This window comes from Crotalus tigris, unplaced genomic scaffold (assembly GCF_016545835.1).
Source record: "Crotalus tigris isolate CLP2741 ecotype Arizona unplaced genomic scaffold, ASM1654583v1 scf7180000018550.1270297659:1495590, whole genome shotgun sequence".
Classification (NCBI taxonomy): Eukaryota; Metazoa; Chordata; class Lepidosauria; order Squamata; family Viperidae; genus Crotalus; species Crotalus tigris.
In genome coordinates this window covers 1,052,834-1,068,977 of record NW_024097073.1, presented here as the reverse complement: position 1 = coordinate 1,068,977, position 16,144 = coordinate 1,052,834, and the positions used below count along the sequence as shown (strand labels likewise).

The 16,144-nt window shown below is 43.7% G+C and overlaps 1 protein-coding gene across 6 annotated transcripts in view; it reads left to right on the top strand.

Moving 5' to 3' along the window:
• The first annotated feature begins 11,835 nt into the window (after window positions 1-11,835).
• Window positions 11,836-16,144, top strand: part of ASIC4 (acid sensing ion channel subunit family member 4) — a 113,671-nt gene continuing 109,362 nt past the window's right edge. For all 6 annotated transcript variants that reach the window (XR_005558003.1, XR_005558005.1, XR_005558004.1 and 3 more), the window contains exon 1: window positions 11,836-13,289. Coding sequence is in view for 3 of the 6 variants with exons in the window: in XM_039354411.1 (XP_039210345.1) it covers window positions 12,714-13,289 (576 nt within the window). In the remaining 3 variants the exon portion in view is untranslated. The remainder of the gene's footprint in view (window positions 13,290-16,144) is intronic.

Genomic DNA, 16,144 nt, shown 5'->3' with positions numbered 1-16,144 from the left:
TGCAGGTCTACAATTTTGTTTCTGATGTCCTTTGACAGCTCTTTGGTCTTCACCATAGTGGAGTTTGGAGTGTGCCTGTTTGAGATTGTGGACAGGTGTCTTTTATACTGATAACAAGTTCAAACAGGTGCCATTAATACAGGTAATGAGTGGAGGACAGAGGAGCCTCTTAAAGAAGAAGTTACAGGTCTGTGAGAGTCAGAAATCTTGGCTTGTTTGTAGGTGACCAAATACTTATTTTCCACCATAATTTGCAAATAAATTCTTTCCAAATCAGACAATGTGATTGTCTGGATTTGTTTTCTCATTTTGTCTCTCATAGTTGAGGTCTACCTATGATGACAATTACAGGCCTCTCTCATCTTTTTAAGTGGGAGAACTTGCACAATTGGTGGCTGACTAAATATTTTTTTGCCCCACTGTATGCAAGTTTGCAATGTAGACACGATGATGTTGACCTTCTTTGCAGAATTGGCAAATCTCAAGATTATGCTTTGACAACATGAAGAAATCAAGGGTATTCCTCATCTTATGACCATTCATTTAGTGGCTCTCAAAGTTACAGCATTGCTGAAAAAAGTAGTTTACAAAGGGTTCTTGCATTATGCCCGTTGCAGCATCTCCACAGTTACATGACCTTGATTTGGATGTTTGGCAACCTTGTGCATTTATAACAATTACAGTGTTCCACAGTCACATATTTGCCACTTGCAGCCTTTCCAGCTGGCTTCCAATAAGCAAAGTCATTGGGGAAGCTGGCTGGAAAGGCCAGGTTGCAAGTCACGTCATGTCTCACTTAATGAGCATGGTGGTTTGCTTAACATCCACAGCAAAAAAAAAAAAAAAAGACTGTAAAATCAGGTACCGTCATGAGATATTTTGTTTAATGACCGTACTATTTCATAATGATTTTTTCCGGTCTCTGTTGTGATCGGAAATCAAGGACTACTTGAATGTGAATAGATTATTGTTATTTGTAAATATAAATTACAAAATAGTAGTTGGAGTAACACTGACCATGACTTGACTCCTGCCCATGCCAGCTTGAGTTTTTATTCTGATGTGAAGTTTCAATATGCAGCAGAGCAATGAACCTCAAATGAGTAGTTGGGTAATTGTGATTAAAAACCATGCTATCTTTGATCATGTTCTATTTGTTTTGATTTATTTAGAATATTTTTTCTGTTTTGCAAAAAAAAAAAAACCCAATGACTCCAACAAATTAAAACAATAAAAGGTAAGTTAAATATAACTACATCTAATTGGAACTAATCACTCACTAGCTGCAGACTCTTCAAAGAAGTATGTTTAACAAGGCATTCTCTTCAAAATTTATAAAATTTTATCACCTCTTAAAACTAATCACACATCTCTCTTCCAGTTTAAGTATCACCAGTCTCTATCCTTTTTCTTTCATATATATTTGGATGTAAAAGGAGCCAGAATAGAATGAGCATTAGGTAAATCATGGCCGATCAGAAGCTTTAATGAAAAAACGTTAATATTTCTTGATCACTTCAGGTCTCTTTCTTTCACCTTTAGAAAGCAGCCCTGTTCAACAGCTGGAAGATACAAAATTACTGCTGAGTTTTGAATTTGGGGGAATTTAATAGAAATTTTAGCAAGTGAAATATCTTTGGCCACAGTGAGATTCTGGGAATTTTGCTTCCAAGATTCTTTTTTGAACATCTGTAAACAGACAGTATTTTAAACTGTCTTTTAAACTACCTGTATTCTGCCATCCCCCAAAAAATAAACCTTAAAGTGCAACTGCAGGACTTTCATCACTTAGACTACATTTTACTATGTAAAATGGTCCCATTTTTTCCTCTAAGTCGACTTAAGAGGAAAAAATGGGACCATTTTACATAGTAAATTTGTATACTCACAATCAGGCTAAACTAAAATTAGAACGAATGAGTGAATTGTTTGCCTGGACTGATGACTGAAATAATCTTTGGTGACTTGAGTATAATATAAAAAAGTTCATAATCAGTTCTGCATGTGCTGCTGCTTTCATATGTGAAAGTTCCTCTTGAATTATTAGTGAACACAGGTGAAAGTTGTTAAAATGAGCTGGGAAAAAGAAAAAGAGCCTTTCAGAACCAAATGCAATTCCAACGAATGTACGTTTTACATTTGCATTACAGATGTATGAAATGCAAAATCACCTTTATTGTTATTTGTGAAAAGACCATAAAATGATGTAACGATCTTATGTGTCTGCTACGCCAGAGAGCATATTCACACTATTCAGCTTGCTAAAATTCCTTGCCACACAACTGGGATCAGCAGAAACTGGTGAGCAGGGCACACACCTGTAGTTTCTATAGTCATTTGTTTGCCTAGCTTCACAGCAAGGGGGGGGGCAAGAGGTGTGAGTGTGATGATGCCTTGCAGGCTTTGTTAGTCCAATGGTGGAGATTATTGAGACAGACACTCAGCCTCTGTGGCTGCTGCATAAGATTGAGGCTTTAATCAGAGGCATGTCAGACAATTCAAGGAGATGGCTCCCCTGGCAATCCTAATTCTGCCCCGCTTGTACGACAGTGTCTGGGTGCCTCCAATGGGTTCCGTCTACTTCTGAGCTATGGCTGCTCTGGGATCCATATCTCTGAATTTCCCTGCTTGCATAAATTCAGAATCTTGACTGTGAATGTTGGATTAATGGGGCTTTATAGCTTTGTTTTGTTTCATTGGGTGGGGGACTGACAAGAAAAAGCAAACGGAGGAAATGTGAATTTGAGGTGTGTGCCACAACAAATGTAGCATTGGCAGAAGATTCTTTTTTTAAAAAAAAAACACTGTGTTACCTAAGCTTATATGCCTTTTGTACATGCACGTACAAATCTGGAATGTGGGCTGAGTCCTTTTACCATACTCATGATCAGCCTGACCCATTCTCACATTCTGCAATTTAATCTTTTCCTCAGAGAAGTCCCCCTCTGGAATGTGCCGCAGAGCCTGGTAAGCAAGTCTCTCAGCAAATATGCGGCCTTGCACTCACATGGTCTTCTTACAGTACAATATCTCTTTTCCTCCTCCCCTCCATGGAACAGAAAGAAGTAGAAACAACTATCCTAGGATGGAACTGCAAGGCAGTTGTGCACTAAAGCATGGCTGTCTCGTCTATACTTGTGTTTACCTCAGTGGTATTACTTGGCCTTTGGATGGCGTATCGGCATCTGGCTTTAAATTATAGTCAGGACAAAAGCACAGGTGGAATCTAGGCAAATACTCTAACTAAATTGAAATATAACAAATACAGTGACACAATTAAATACAAATAATATGGTAAGGATATTTTTTTTGTATTCGGGAAACTTTAAAGAGATGCTGGGTGTTTCATTGAAGGCTTTTGGGACTATATGAGAAGTTTTCAGTGAAATTACCAAGACCTTTCAAAAGCTGCCCACCAAATTCATTTTGCACCTGCAAATGATCTGGAAGCACCAACATCCACAGGAAGAGTGGGGAACAGTGCTGAAAGAGGCATTGTGAGGTCACAGCGCAATGCCCCTGCTTCAAGTCTCTCTGCATCTGATATTGGGACACAAGAACAAAAGATTGGGTTTTGTGTCATGACATCGCATTTTTTCCCATGCTTGTTTTTTCCCTGTATGCTTTGTAATGGAGGACAGTGTCATGAATCCTATGTGTTGAGAGCAGCTGGATATGAAAGAGGTGGGGAAAAACTGTTCATAATGCAAATAAATTACACTGAACTCTCCGAGTTTGTATTCCTGCTGATTCAGCACTGCAGTTCATAAGGAAAAACTCTCCAATGAAGCCTGTAATAGGGAGGGAATCACAGAAGACGATTGACGCTGCCTGTGGATAAGACAAGTAGTGGCTGCTGCTTCAGAGCTGTTTGTCTTGGCCAACTTTTGATGTGAAGCAAAATCAGTCTGAAATGGCCAAACTTGGAGTGTCTGACTGCTTTTGATTTTCTTATTTTCTGGCTAGATGGTTTTTAGTATTATTATTTTTATTCTGAGTTAGGGAAAGCTTGATTTATGTGGAGAGGGAAGAGGGCTAACCTTTCACCCTGCCATCTTCCTGATGAAGAACCTGCCCTTCTGACAGCCTTCCCCTCTCTTGTGAGTGACTCAGCAGGTGAATAAAAGAAGCAAGTTTCCCATCTGTCAATCCTCTTTTTCCTCCTGGATCTCCCTGTCAACCCAGGTCTCTGTCAGCAGAACAGGCCAAAGTGGGTGGCTGCAAGCAGATGACCTTTGAAGGCCGAAGGGAAAGAGGACTTTTTTTCATTCAAGCTTTATACCTTCTCACAGGAGCTAATAAGTAGAGTAATGGAACAGCCAGAGGTCCAAATCTCACAGAATAGGTTTGCAACTTATTGCTCTCGTTCTTGCTCAATACAGTCCAAGGCTTACATATCTTCTAAATTATTATTAGTATTATTGCCAGAGTCTATGGTGCTGTTAGCCTTAAATGTTCATAAAATCCAGTGTAGGGGTCAAACAGAAAAGAAGCCATCACAAAAAGGAAGCAGGTGCACTCTCTTTGGAGAACAGCTATAGTCTCGTGAGAATGAAAAAAAAATCTAATGGGTAATATTTGATTTAGTGAAAAGTGACATAGGACAACATGAGTTTTGCGATGAAGCCCATTTTATGAATAGAAAATTAAATGGTTATATCTTGGTGTAAATTACATTTACTATGTACTTGTGCCAAATGCATACATTAATTGACCTGTTCATTGTTCTGTATATTGTTCGGTAGACAGTGCGGCCTTAAGACAGTCATCCCTAACCTAATTCCCTCCAAATGTATAGACCTCAAGAGCATGGCTGATGGCTTATACAAGGGATGATTTTTTATTTTATTTTTTTTAAAAAAAAAAATATGTGATTTCTATTGCCATACATCTCAACTATTGACTCTGGGCTTTAAAAAAGATTAAATCAGTAAAAAATAAATATATGTGGCACCAAGTAAAACTGTTCCTATGGTTGTTAATACAGCCAGGAAACGGGGCGCTTAACAAACTGGGGGCCTCAGACTTGGACACAAGATCAAGTTTTCACCGCCTTGCAAAAGGGACATTAGTTCATCATGTCAGAGGACAGCAATTGATGTTTGTTTTAGAAACATGCTTCCTCATATTTATATATTTTCTAAAAGCGAGGGAGCTATGATTACACTCTGCACAAGCATTATTAACCCTACCAAGAAATCCCTCTACCTTATAACTCTTTACCTTTTCTATTGCTTCTGCACATTTCTCTGTTCCCTGCCTTCCAGTTTTTGTTCACTTTTTCTGTTCACAATTTCCTACTATTTGTTAATGGCTTTTCTAACTTTGGTTCTATGGCCTGTACTTTTCACTGTGAATTTTTTAAAAAGTGGGGAAAGTCCCACTTTTGTTATTCAGCCTTTCTCTCCCACTTACCTTTGGAACTTCCAGGACAGCTGACTGGTGGCCTTTTAAGCTTTTAATAAAAGGGCTCCGTACATGCTGTCATCTGTCTCCTTCAATTGATCGAGCAAGGCTGCGATTAGCACTGTGCAAAGATTTACCAAACACCAGACTGTGACTGTGTCTCCCCTCTCCATGACATCTATTTTTTTTGGTCTGCAAACATAGATGCAACATCAGTTGTACTGGCTGCAGTCCCATGGAGAAGACCTGAAAAGTATTAAAATATTGAAACTAGTTTTGCTCTAAGTGCTTATGCCTGGGTATCCATGGAGGCAACTTGTCCAGAAGTTGCTTTTCAATGATTTATTCTCCTGCTTTACCATATTAAGTATCTACAGTGGGACACTTTCCCTTGACTATTAATAAGTATCAAAAAAGCCACAATGGCCAGTTTTGAATAGAGTGATTTTTGGAATCTGAAGAAGGGGACGTTTTCTTTTGTGTAAATATGAGTTTGGCAGCATTCTTAGCAGAAAGATCACTAACAGCTAACTGACTATAGGTGGGAACCTCTTGGATATAATGGCAAACCAGGCAACAGCAGCCAATGGACAATAAATTTAATTATTACGGCCATAATGGAAGGGCATCATTGTCTGTGATACATAGCAGCTGAAGTGGTAAAGGAAGACTATAAGCCTGCAAACGTTGACCCAGAACCTTACTGAAAATAAAGAAAAACAAAGGGGCCAGTTTAATTGCTAGTCATCTGGCTGATGCTTTCATTGGATTCTTGGAACAGCTAGGTTAATTTATGACTGTAGTAGCATGTAGAATGAGAGGTGGGACTGAGAGCTTAATTCTTGCCGCATATCCTCTGCCACAAGTGCAAGAGGAGGAGAAAGCAGATTTGACCAACAATCTGTCTTATCCCCCAGTCTAACCAAAAGCAGCAAAGTGCATATATCTGACAGAGGTCACTCCATGGAGGACAGAAAAGTGGAGGCTTTAAATGACTCTCCATAAGTATGCATTATTCTGCATGAGCAAGCAGCAATGCAAGTAGGAGAATCTGGTAGCAGCAAAAAATTGATTGTTGGATTATGTGCATGCATTCCCTTCTTTGTTTTTATTGGTTTTTACATCTGTAATATTTCAGGGTACAAAATTGCGCAGTTATCTTGCTCACAAATCTTAATAAAGAGCTGGGGGCGGGGAGGCAGAAGCATAGTATGACAAAATACTGTACAAACATGGTTTATGGTAAAATATTTTGGATATGTTTTTTGCAATTAACTTACCAATGCAAGATTGAGTCTGACCAGAGAAAATGGGTTTCCTTTGGCAGAAAGAGTTAATAGTACTAAATTTAGTTTGGACTATACTCAATAGCCTGCTTTTAATCCTAGGAAATAAAAGACATTCCACATGAGTTAGTTCTACTTGCATTTTTGAAAGCATCCATATTTTTTAAGAGGGCATTAAAATAAAAACTGCAAACTAAAAAAAACACTGTGAGATAGCTTTACTTACTGTAAATAAAACTTGAAAATTTGGTTTTAATATGTGATACGAATTATCACTTCCAAAATAATGAAACCAATTATTTTACTCCCTTTAATCTTTTTTTTTTCAGGAATGCCAAGAGCAACCAAGTCACTGGGATCTTAGTCACCCCAACATAATGGCTCCAATGCCCATTTGGTTTTGCAAATATTCCAGAGGTGCATTCTATTTTATTTACTTCTAGGCTGTTTTCCAGGAGCATCTCATATGTGCTTGGGCAGTATTTTTATGAATAGAACATTGAAAAACTTTCCAAATTTGGAGGGAGGCAAGGGCTTAACCCTTTCTAGTTAATAAAAATTAAGTGCCATCAGTCCCCCCAAGTGCTTTTTCGGCTCTGTTGGGGAATTCTTTTAGTCCCTTCATCCCATTTATGATTCATGAACACTGATGGTCATGTGTGTTGTAACTGTACAGCATCTCTTAAGAGCCACAGCCAGTACATGCAAATATGTTCACTTTTGGACCAAATATGTTTCTTAAGACAAGGTTGATCCTATGGTGCAATGACTTCACCATTCTCATTTGCAATTAGAAGGGAGAAACTACCTTTCTCCTATGCAAGAGGCAATTACCTGTGACAAAAAAATATTCTATTTCATTCTTACACTCCATAGCTGGAATTGTTTAGGCAAAAGTGTGAGAATGCATAGGGTTGTTGTTGTTGTTAGTTGCGAAGTTGTGTCTGACCCATCGCGACCCCATGGAGAACATTTCTCCAGGCATAGGTAGAAGCTTGCATAAAACCAATGTGTTGCTGATTGGTTGGTGTTTAATCCATAGTTGAAGAAATTTATGTAATGAGGAATTTTTTTTTCAGATGGTTTATGCTTGAAATATTTTAAATATTTTCCTTGTGCAGTGGCAATGGGAGATATGCGAACGCCAGCATGTACATCATTCAGAGGAATATAACAACACAACCCATATATCTGGTTGAAAAACAACCAAATTACCTTGGCACAAAGGACCAAGAGAAGCATTCCAACAGCTTACTTATATAGAGCACACAGCTTCATCCCCTCCAGATCATATTAGCTCAGGCATAAATAATGTCCAGACAACAAAAGGAGACTCGTGTATCAAACATAAATCTGCATATATACATTTATATCATATATTGTGTGGTATGTATATACAGTAAGAAAGAGAATGTCCTTATGCATTAAGGTTTGCATTGCACATCACAATAAGAACACTCACCTACCTGGGCCTTGGGGTTACTTATTTGCATTCTGGAATTTGATTGTGTATTGTAGCTCAAGACTCTTGCTCTAGTAAGATAGCTGTGATACAGATATGAGTGTATAGATGTCCCATTGCCTCACTATTGCTGCCGGTGTAAGATGTGGCTACATCCCACGTTCTTTCTTCACTGTCCTTTCTGCTTCCAGCCATCCAAATGCCAGATGTTGCTTCTTCTTATCCTATGCTGAAGAAGCTGAACAGACTGCAGAGGAACCAGCCATGAGGCTGCCCCAGATCTTTTGATGGCACATGTGTAATTGGACTGGACATCTTGTCATCCCAGATCTCCCAAAGGCAGTATGCGCTTGTCTCCCTCCTTGTAAGCCTGCCCTGGCTGCTATAACAAGCACCATAGGAAGGGCACCAGCCCCCCACAAGTTCAAGGTATTCTGCTTGACATAAGACTCATGTTTAAACCAGCTGGGCTTTACAGTCTCTTCAAGTAGATTAAAATTAACAAGAGCCCAAATTTTATTTTCTCTAAACATGCAGCCGGGCATGCGGTAGGCAGGGTCTGAATTGGGATAAAGGACCTAGAAAGTGGAGGTGGTGCCAGATCCAAGATGGCACAGTGCCCAGAGCCACAGCTTAGAAAGCTCCCTGCTGGCTCTCACTAGTGCTGCCCTGGCCAGTGCCTTGAAGAAGGAGGGAAGTTTCCCTGAGTCAGCATAAGGGATCTTTCAGAGGCAAAGGGGAACACAATGATTGTAGCCAGGTTTAAAAGCTACATAGATTAAATTTATATCTTTGACTACTAACAAGTCTTCTCACCAGCTGTTTTCTTCCCTAGTGTGTCACTAACTCTTTTACCCCAAGCTTCTTCAGCTTGTACCTCCTGATGTGCTGGAACAACAACTCCAGAATTCCAATCCTTCATGGCTGGAGATTCTGAGTATTGTAATCCCAATACTTCTGGAAGCACTAGGTTGAACAAGCCTGTCTGGAAATTCTGGAAAAAAGTAAATCAAGTTGATGGCAGATGGGGCACATTTATGGCTTTCAAGCAGATACCGTAATGCTTTTGTTACTGAAGAGGCCTCTGTTGCCATTCTCTGGAGAATTCATCTTTTTGCTAACAAATCCGGGGTTATTTCATCTGTATCTTAAATGTTTATGCCCGATTTTAAGTATTGTAGCCTCATAAATATAACAGGTATATTATACAGATATGCTCATGAAGGAGCAAATGTCAACTTCAGTTTTCCATAAAGTGTCTTCTTTCTGGTTTGTGCAGAATTTGTGAAGTGATTTTTGGTCCTGTAGCAGCATCTGTTCAGTCTTAATGCAGTTCTGAAGCTACTGGCAGAAATAAGGAATCTTTTCCAAACTGTTTCTCAGCCCCCAAATTCCTTGCATTGTCTTTGTGTATATTACTTTGCTTAGTGTCTTAATTGTAGCTTAAGGATATTTTGTTTGAAAAGATAGTGGGAAGTCTTAAAAGAGAGAAAGAGATGATGGAAATGGAAATGGCCTTTTATGACTCTCCTAACTCAGTGAGATGTTCGGAACTGTCAACTGATAGCTCAAAAAGATTGATGTGAGATTGAAGGAAGCCCTGAGAATATAATTTAATTGGCTTAATATGGTTGGAGTATTAAAGTTCAGTGGAATTGTGGTGATGGATATTGGTGTTGTAATCAGTTGTAGTCAAGCTTCAAATACTTTTGCCATTCTCAAACTTGGCAAATTGATGAACATTAGGAAGCAATTGCCAGCTGATTTGCAGTGAAAATCCAAAGAAATAAAATGATCAAATTTTCAGTGAATTTAGTGTATCTAAGTTGTAAATATATTTTAAAGGGAAAAAAATTACTTGCCTACTTGCCTGATTATCCACCACTGGAGCCACCAGCCACCAAAAAGAACAGGGGAAAAGAGTGCACTTTGCCAGCCATTAATACATTGGCACTCCTAATGTAAATACCAAGGTCAGCCTGTTAGGTGCAAAAGTAATATATAACTTAGATTAAGCTAAGATTTTAGGTCAGTAGCAAGCATTCAGAAATTAAAAGGCAACAGATTTTTATTATGCTAGACTATGATAATCTGGAGTCAAAAACAGCTGACACCTAAGAGTGAGGCTGAGAATATTTGTGTCTCAAAAGACCTGGAAAGATGGTGTACGGTTTTAAAAAGATCTTGAAGTGATTTCAACCACAACCCCTTGGTCTGCCACTACCAGTATTTCAGTGTACAACTTTTGCACTGTGCACTATGGCCAGACGAAGCAGGCATGGTGCCTTCTGAAGCTGGCACTGAAATGGCCGGATCCCCTTCCTGATTTTTGGCTTCCATACTCCACTCCGCCTCATTTGAGAAACTCCCATGGCCTTCTCCTAATTTTCTGTCACTTCCACCTCCACCCCTTTCCCGCTGGGACACGGCCACCTTGGCATTCCGCCCTGGGCATCGGTTAGCGCTTCCTGTCCAGAAGGGACTTCTCCTTCCATCTGGATCCGCAGAGACGTATGTATCCTTTCTTTGCAAGGCGATTTCAGGGCTGGAGGACGGGCGAACGAGCTCCTCGGCCGTATCTGGGGTTGGCATCGGGCCTTGCCGCCTAGGGAAGCTCGCGGTGACAGGCAAAACCACCGAGGGAGAAGGGATTTCGGACTGTGATCGTGGGAGCGGCGGCGGCGGGATATTTCCTGCCGTAGCGTCGGTTTCTCAACATGTGCCGGCGAAAACCCCGCCGATGCCCCAAACGGAGGTTCGGTCGGTCGGTCGGAGTACTTCTCCCCAGAAGGGAGCACCCGTCAACGGCCTTGCGCGCCGAAACCTTCAGTAGCCAAGCCTGGAATCTCTGTGACGGAGCGCCCCAAGACCGCGGCCTGGGAGCGGCTGGCCAAGCGGAGCGCTCTGGGTTCGGCTCGCGGGCTCCTGGGCTCTGAAGAAGCTCTATCGCAAAGTCGAGTCCGACGATCGCTTTGCGGCCTGGCCCGACTGCCTTTGGAGCAAAGCGGGCGTCGCCTCTCCCAGAACTTTGGGCCAGCCGGGATAGCCCTGCCTGCGCCCTCCCGCTCGCCTCCACACAACACCTGCCGGCGCAGTTGGCGAGTCTGCATTTCCTGCCGGCGCCCTCCTCCGCTTCTGCACTGCCCGGCTCTCCCACCCCGCCCCACAGGCGTCCTCTGTGCATCACGCGGGCCGGAACGCCCCGAGAGCTCTGGTCCCGCGCCAACTGCAACTGCTGGGGGATTTCCCCAGCCTGGATTTCACTTGGCAGGCAGGCCGGGAGGGAGGAACTCAAATCCGTTTGGAAAAGCAATTAAAGTGCCTCCGAAGCAAAGGGAGGAAAGGGAATCGATGATGAGGGGAAGGAGGTTGTGCTGCAGCCTGGCTCTGGGCAGTGCTGTGGTCCCGGCTGCGCGGCATTCATTCTCCTCGGAAAGCGCCCGCCGCCTTCTCCTCACACGCCCGCCCGCTCGCGCGCGCCCTTAATCCCCGGCAGCTGCGCTCCCTCCCACCGATCAATAAGCCTTTCACTTTTTGCCTCTTGTTTGTTCCGTGGGGAGCGGGATCAATAGGAGGAGGGGGCGTCTCCTCCTCGCTTCCGCTCTCCTTCTTCCGCCGCTCCTTCTCCAATTAAGACAGTTCTCGAGCCTGCGGGTGGGGTGGGGGTGGGGGTGTCGTATGTGCCGCCGCTGTCCATTGGACCCGGTACCAACCGACGACACGCGAGGAGCTCATTCCTGCCCCTCTCCGTCCCTCTCAACTTTTCCTCTCTTCTTCCTCGGCGTTGGCAAGGAGGCGTCGGAAGGTCCGCGGAGATGGAAGGTAGGAGGAATTAGCCGGGCAGCTGCTTTGGGCACCTGAAGGGACTCCCCGGAGGAAGTGGGTGTCGGGCACGGAATGAGAGCCAGGGAGTCTGTCTGAGGAGCTCCCGCAGCAGCAGCAGCAGCACCCTCGATCTCTGGCTCCTTTGCTCCTTTCCTTGGCACAGACTTTTTGCCAGCTTACGAGTGATTCAAACAAGTGGCTCTAGTACCACTTTGGAGTGGTGGCTCTGGCAAACCAAGCTCTGGCTTTCCCATTACTGCTCACTATCTTCCACTAGCTCTCCCCATTACACCCTGCTTTTTTAAAAAAAAAAAAAAATTGAGGATGAAATAATGTTGACATGCCTTGAATTATTAAGTATCCCCTGGATTTTATTAGCACATGATGCCTAAATGCTGCCTGTATCTGGTGGGGTCTTAACCGGGCGTGCAGAGGAGCGGCACACACAGCGGCACAGGGAGCGGCGGCCAGCTCTGACAGCTGGGCTTGTGCAGATAAGCAAACGGAAGCACCAGAAGATCACTAGTGAGACAAGAGGAAAGCTGCGTTCAGAAGCTTCTGAGAGACTGGGGCCAGATTCCCCAGCCCTTCTCCTCCTCCTCCTCCCTGGTCGGGTTTACTAATTTAGGGGCGTCCTGCAGCAGCCAGGGGTAAGCGGCCGGTGCGGGGCACCTCAGGCTTCCACTGCCTCCCCTCACTGGGGGGGTAGCGTGCTGCCTGGTGCCTCGGCACAGATGCCGATTGAGATTGTCTGCAAAATCAAATTTGCAGAGGAGGATGAGAAGCAGGCGGCGAAAGAGGAAGGGGACAAGGAGAGCTTGCTAGAGGAGACTAGCCGGCCACACCATCGTGACCTGGCCGCCTTCGCTGGCACCAGCACCCTGCACGGCCTGGCCCATATTTGCCGCTCAGGGCAACTGGGGGTCCGACAGGTCCTCTGGGCACTTGCATTTGTGGCCTCTTTGGCCTTTTTCTTGTATCAGGCAGCTCGGTCAGCACTCTTCTACCTGGAGCATCCACATGTCACCACCCTGGATGAGGAGGCTACCCAAAAGATGGTCTTCCCAGCCGTCACCATTTGCAACATCAACCGTTTCCGTCATTCGGCACTTACAGACGCCGATATTTTTCACCTAGCCAACATGACTGGATTGCCACCCAAGGACCGTGATGGACACAAGGCCTCTGACCTGCTCTATCCTGACCCAGACATGGCTGACATTGTCAACCGCACTGGGCACCAACTTGATGACATGCTGAAGAACTGCAGCTTTAGTGGTGAGAATTGCTCTGCAGAAAACTTCACAGTAGTGAGTATCTGTTCTGCCTTCCCTGTGTCCTCCTTGTGCTTTTTTTGGAATTAATATCTTACCAGTACCCAGGTTTATGTCAAGGCTGAGGTTGCATCTTAAGTATCAGTCTGAAAAAGAAGAATGGATAGGGTGCCAGTCCTGCCCAAGCATCTGGGAACTTGGGACACTGGATGAAATATGCAGAAGGTAATAATATATGAAAGGAAAGAAGGATGACATAGGCAGAAGCAGTCTGAATGTTACAGGAACATCCTGAATAACTCTTACTTTGTTTGAGTATACATAGCCACCGAGAACGAGGAATGGGGTAGAAAGCAAGTGCTGATAATCCTGTAAGTTATGAGAGAAGGCCATAAAGTCCCAGATATTTAAAGATATGAGGTGCCCAGATGGGTCCTGAATACGCTTAGGGATTCCTGCATTTTTCCAGTGATCTGCTGCTTAAGTGCTTTTCCCAGTTTCAGTCAAGCTGTGCTCCCAGTCCAGTGCCCATTGTAGCAGTGCCATTGTTCCAGCTAAGGTGGTATGGCAAGTCACTCTGCCATCTTCTCTCTTGGCACGTTCTGGCATGGTATTGACTGCATTATCTGAAAAGCTTCCTACTGGGTGGAATGAGCCAGCCCCGTGCTTGCTTGATATTGGGTCTGAAAAATCACAAATCCCCGCTGTGGTTTGGGGAAATAAATGTGCTGAGCGGGCGGAATACCTGATGGGACCCTTTTCAGACCATAATGACTCTGGAAATGAGCTGCTTCTCTCCTGCGGACACGGGAGGCTGCTTCGCCTTCTGATCACTGTGTGTGTGTTGGGGGGTAGGGGTGGTTTAAAAGGAGAAGTATGCTGAACAAGAAGAAATATAAATGGAGAGATGGGGAGAAAATGACCCACGCATATGCATAGTAAGTACACATGCTAGGTGGGTCAAAGATCAGCTTCTAGGCTCCTGCTGCTGTTGTCATCTGGTCTCAAGTCTTTGCTGTGAAAGTGCATGTCGGATTGGGCAGAGAAATACAAGGCAGGAGACTGCCAAAGATAGATGGCAACTTTGGCCCAGAGTTAGCAATGGTTTAAAGTGCTTGGTTGCATGAGCCCCATGTAAGCTGTGTCAGAACCCCTGGCTGGAGTGGGGAAACAACCAGCAATACTAAGTATGAAGTCTGCTCTGGAGATGCATCACCCCACCATCAGAATACTGAGATGAAATTGCACACACTGCATGTTAGTCAGATTAAGCTCAGCTGTCTGGCAACCCGCTCAGATCACCACCACCCCATTCCTCAGGCTTCCCATTTGCATCTGGATCTCCTGATTATTTACCTGAAATGGTTGGTATTCTTGAAATGCAACCACAGAGTCTGTCAGTTTCTTCAGCAGTGAGAGAGGAGGACCCAGAGGGTGTTTAACACTCCTCTCGTTCTGTTTTCCTGGTCTAGATCTGCCCCTCAATCCAGCTGTTGTTGGCCCCACAAAGGAAATTCTCAGGGGTGCATTTTTCCCTCTATGGGGCCAACAGTCGATCAGGAAGGAGTTTATTCTTTTTTTCTTTCCTTGATGCAATGAATTAAGTCTCCGTTTCTTTCCCAAGCACTGGTCCAAAGAAATTGGCAGTTCCTAAGGCTGCATTTCATTAAAACACCATCAATCAATGAAACAAACAAACAACACTATTATTAGGAAATCTAGTCATGACTCTCCTTAAATAAGGTGTCCTTTGGCCCTGAGATTTAAATGTCTGATTCGGAACTAATGTCTGCTCTTATGCAGTTCTGGGGACACTGCATGTTGTGGGGGCTGTTGAGGGAAAGAAATGTCCCATCCATAGAATCCTTGTGCCAACGAAATGGCATTTATGAGTAGCTTTAGTTAGTAGAACTGGTAGGAGAGAATGGGGACAAGGGATTCCTTTTACTTTTTTTGGCCATTCTAGCTGTAATATTATTTTCTGCTCTTGGTTATTCTGAGGGGGTGGGGTGGGGGCTATGAATAAATAGGTGTAAGGCACAGGGAAGATGAGTATGTACCTAGTAGCAAGGTAAAGAAAGACCACTGAAAAGGCTAGCATGGGTCCAGTTTCCCTTCGGAAAAAGTGCATCTGCTGCATCTGCTACTTACCTTCGCTGTGACCACTTTGCTGCTAAGTTGACTGCTGCACCAGTTTTTGCTTCTCCTGATGAATCCCCTTTAAAGAACCTGTAAGTAAGAGCTGTGCTTGGTAAATGATCTCCCCCTATTTAGCGTCACAAATTCACATTCTTTATGGGATGGCAAATTAAAGAGCCGCTGGGAAGATTTCCCCAGCGTAAGCATCTTGTGTGCAGTAAAGCCCAGCCTGTGTAGTAAATCTTAGCGGGCTTTGCCCGCTCCTGAGCCACACTGGCCGCCTGCTCTCTTAGATGTACGGGGAATGAATGGCTACGGAAGGGAGACCTCACCACTTACCCTGCACCTCCTCTATCCTGGTGATGTTGTGAATGCATCTGTGCGTGAACTCAGTGGCTTAGACTCCTCAAACAGTGCTAAGCAGGGTCCTTCCTCCCACAGAGACACACACACCAACTGCTGTTTGGTCTGTGCCGGGAAAATCAATTGGTTCTTTGTATTCTGCTGGATAGGAGATTCCCTGACAGCATGCATTAGGCGAGGGAAGTGTTCTGCTTTGGTCTCATCCTATCCCAGTCCCTTTGCAGTAGCAAGGATCACAGGCATCGGAAGACAAACATTTGATTTAGCCATTAACCCCTTCAGTGTCGGTTTGGAACACTTTCCAGCCAGCTGTTTTGGCTTGTTATGAGGTATATGTTTCCTAACCTTTCTTTCTTGCCCTGGAAGCATCTGTATTATGAGTGGAACTC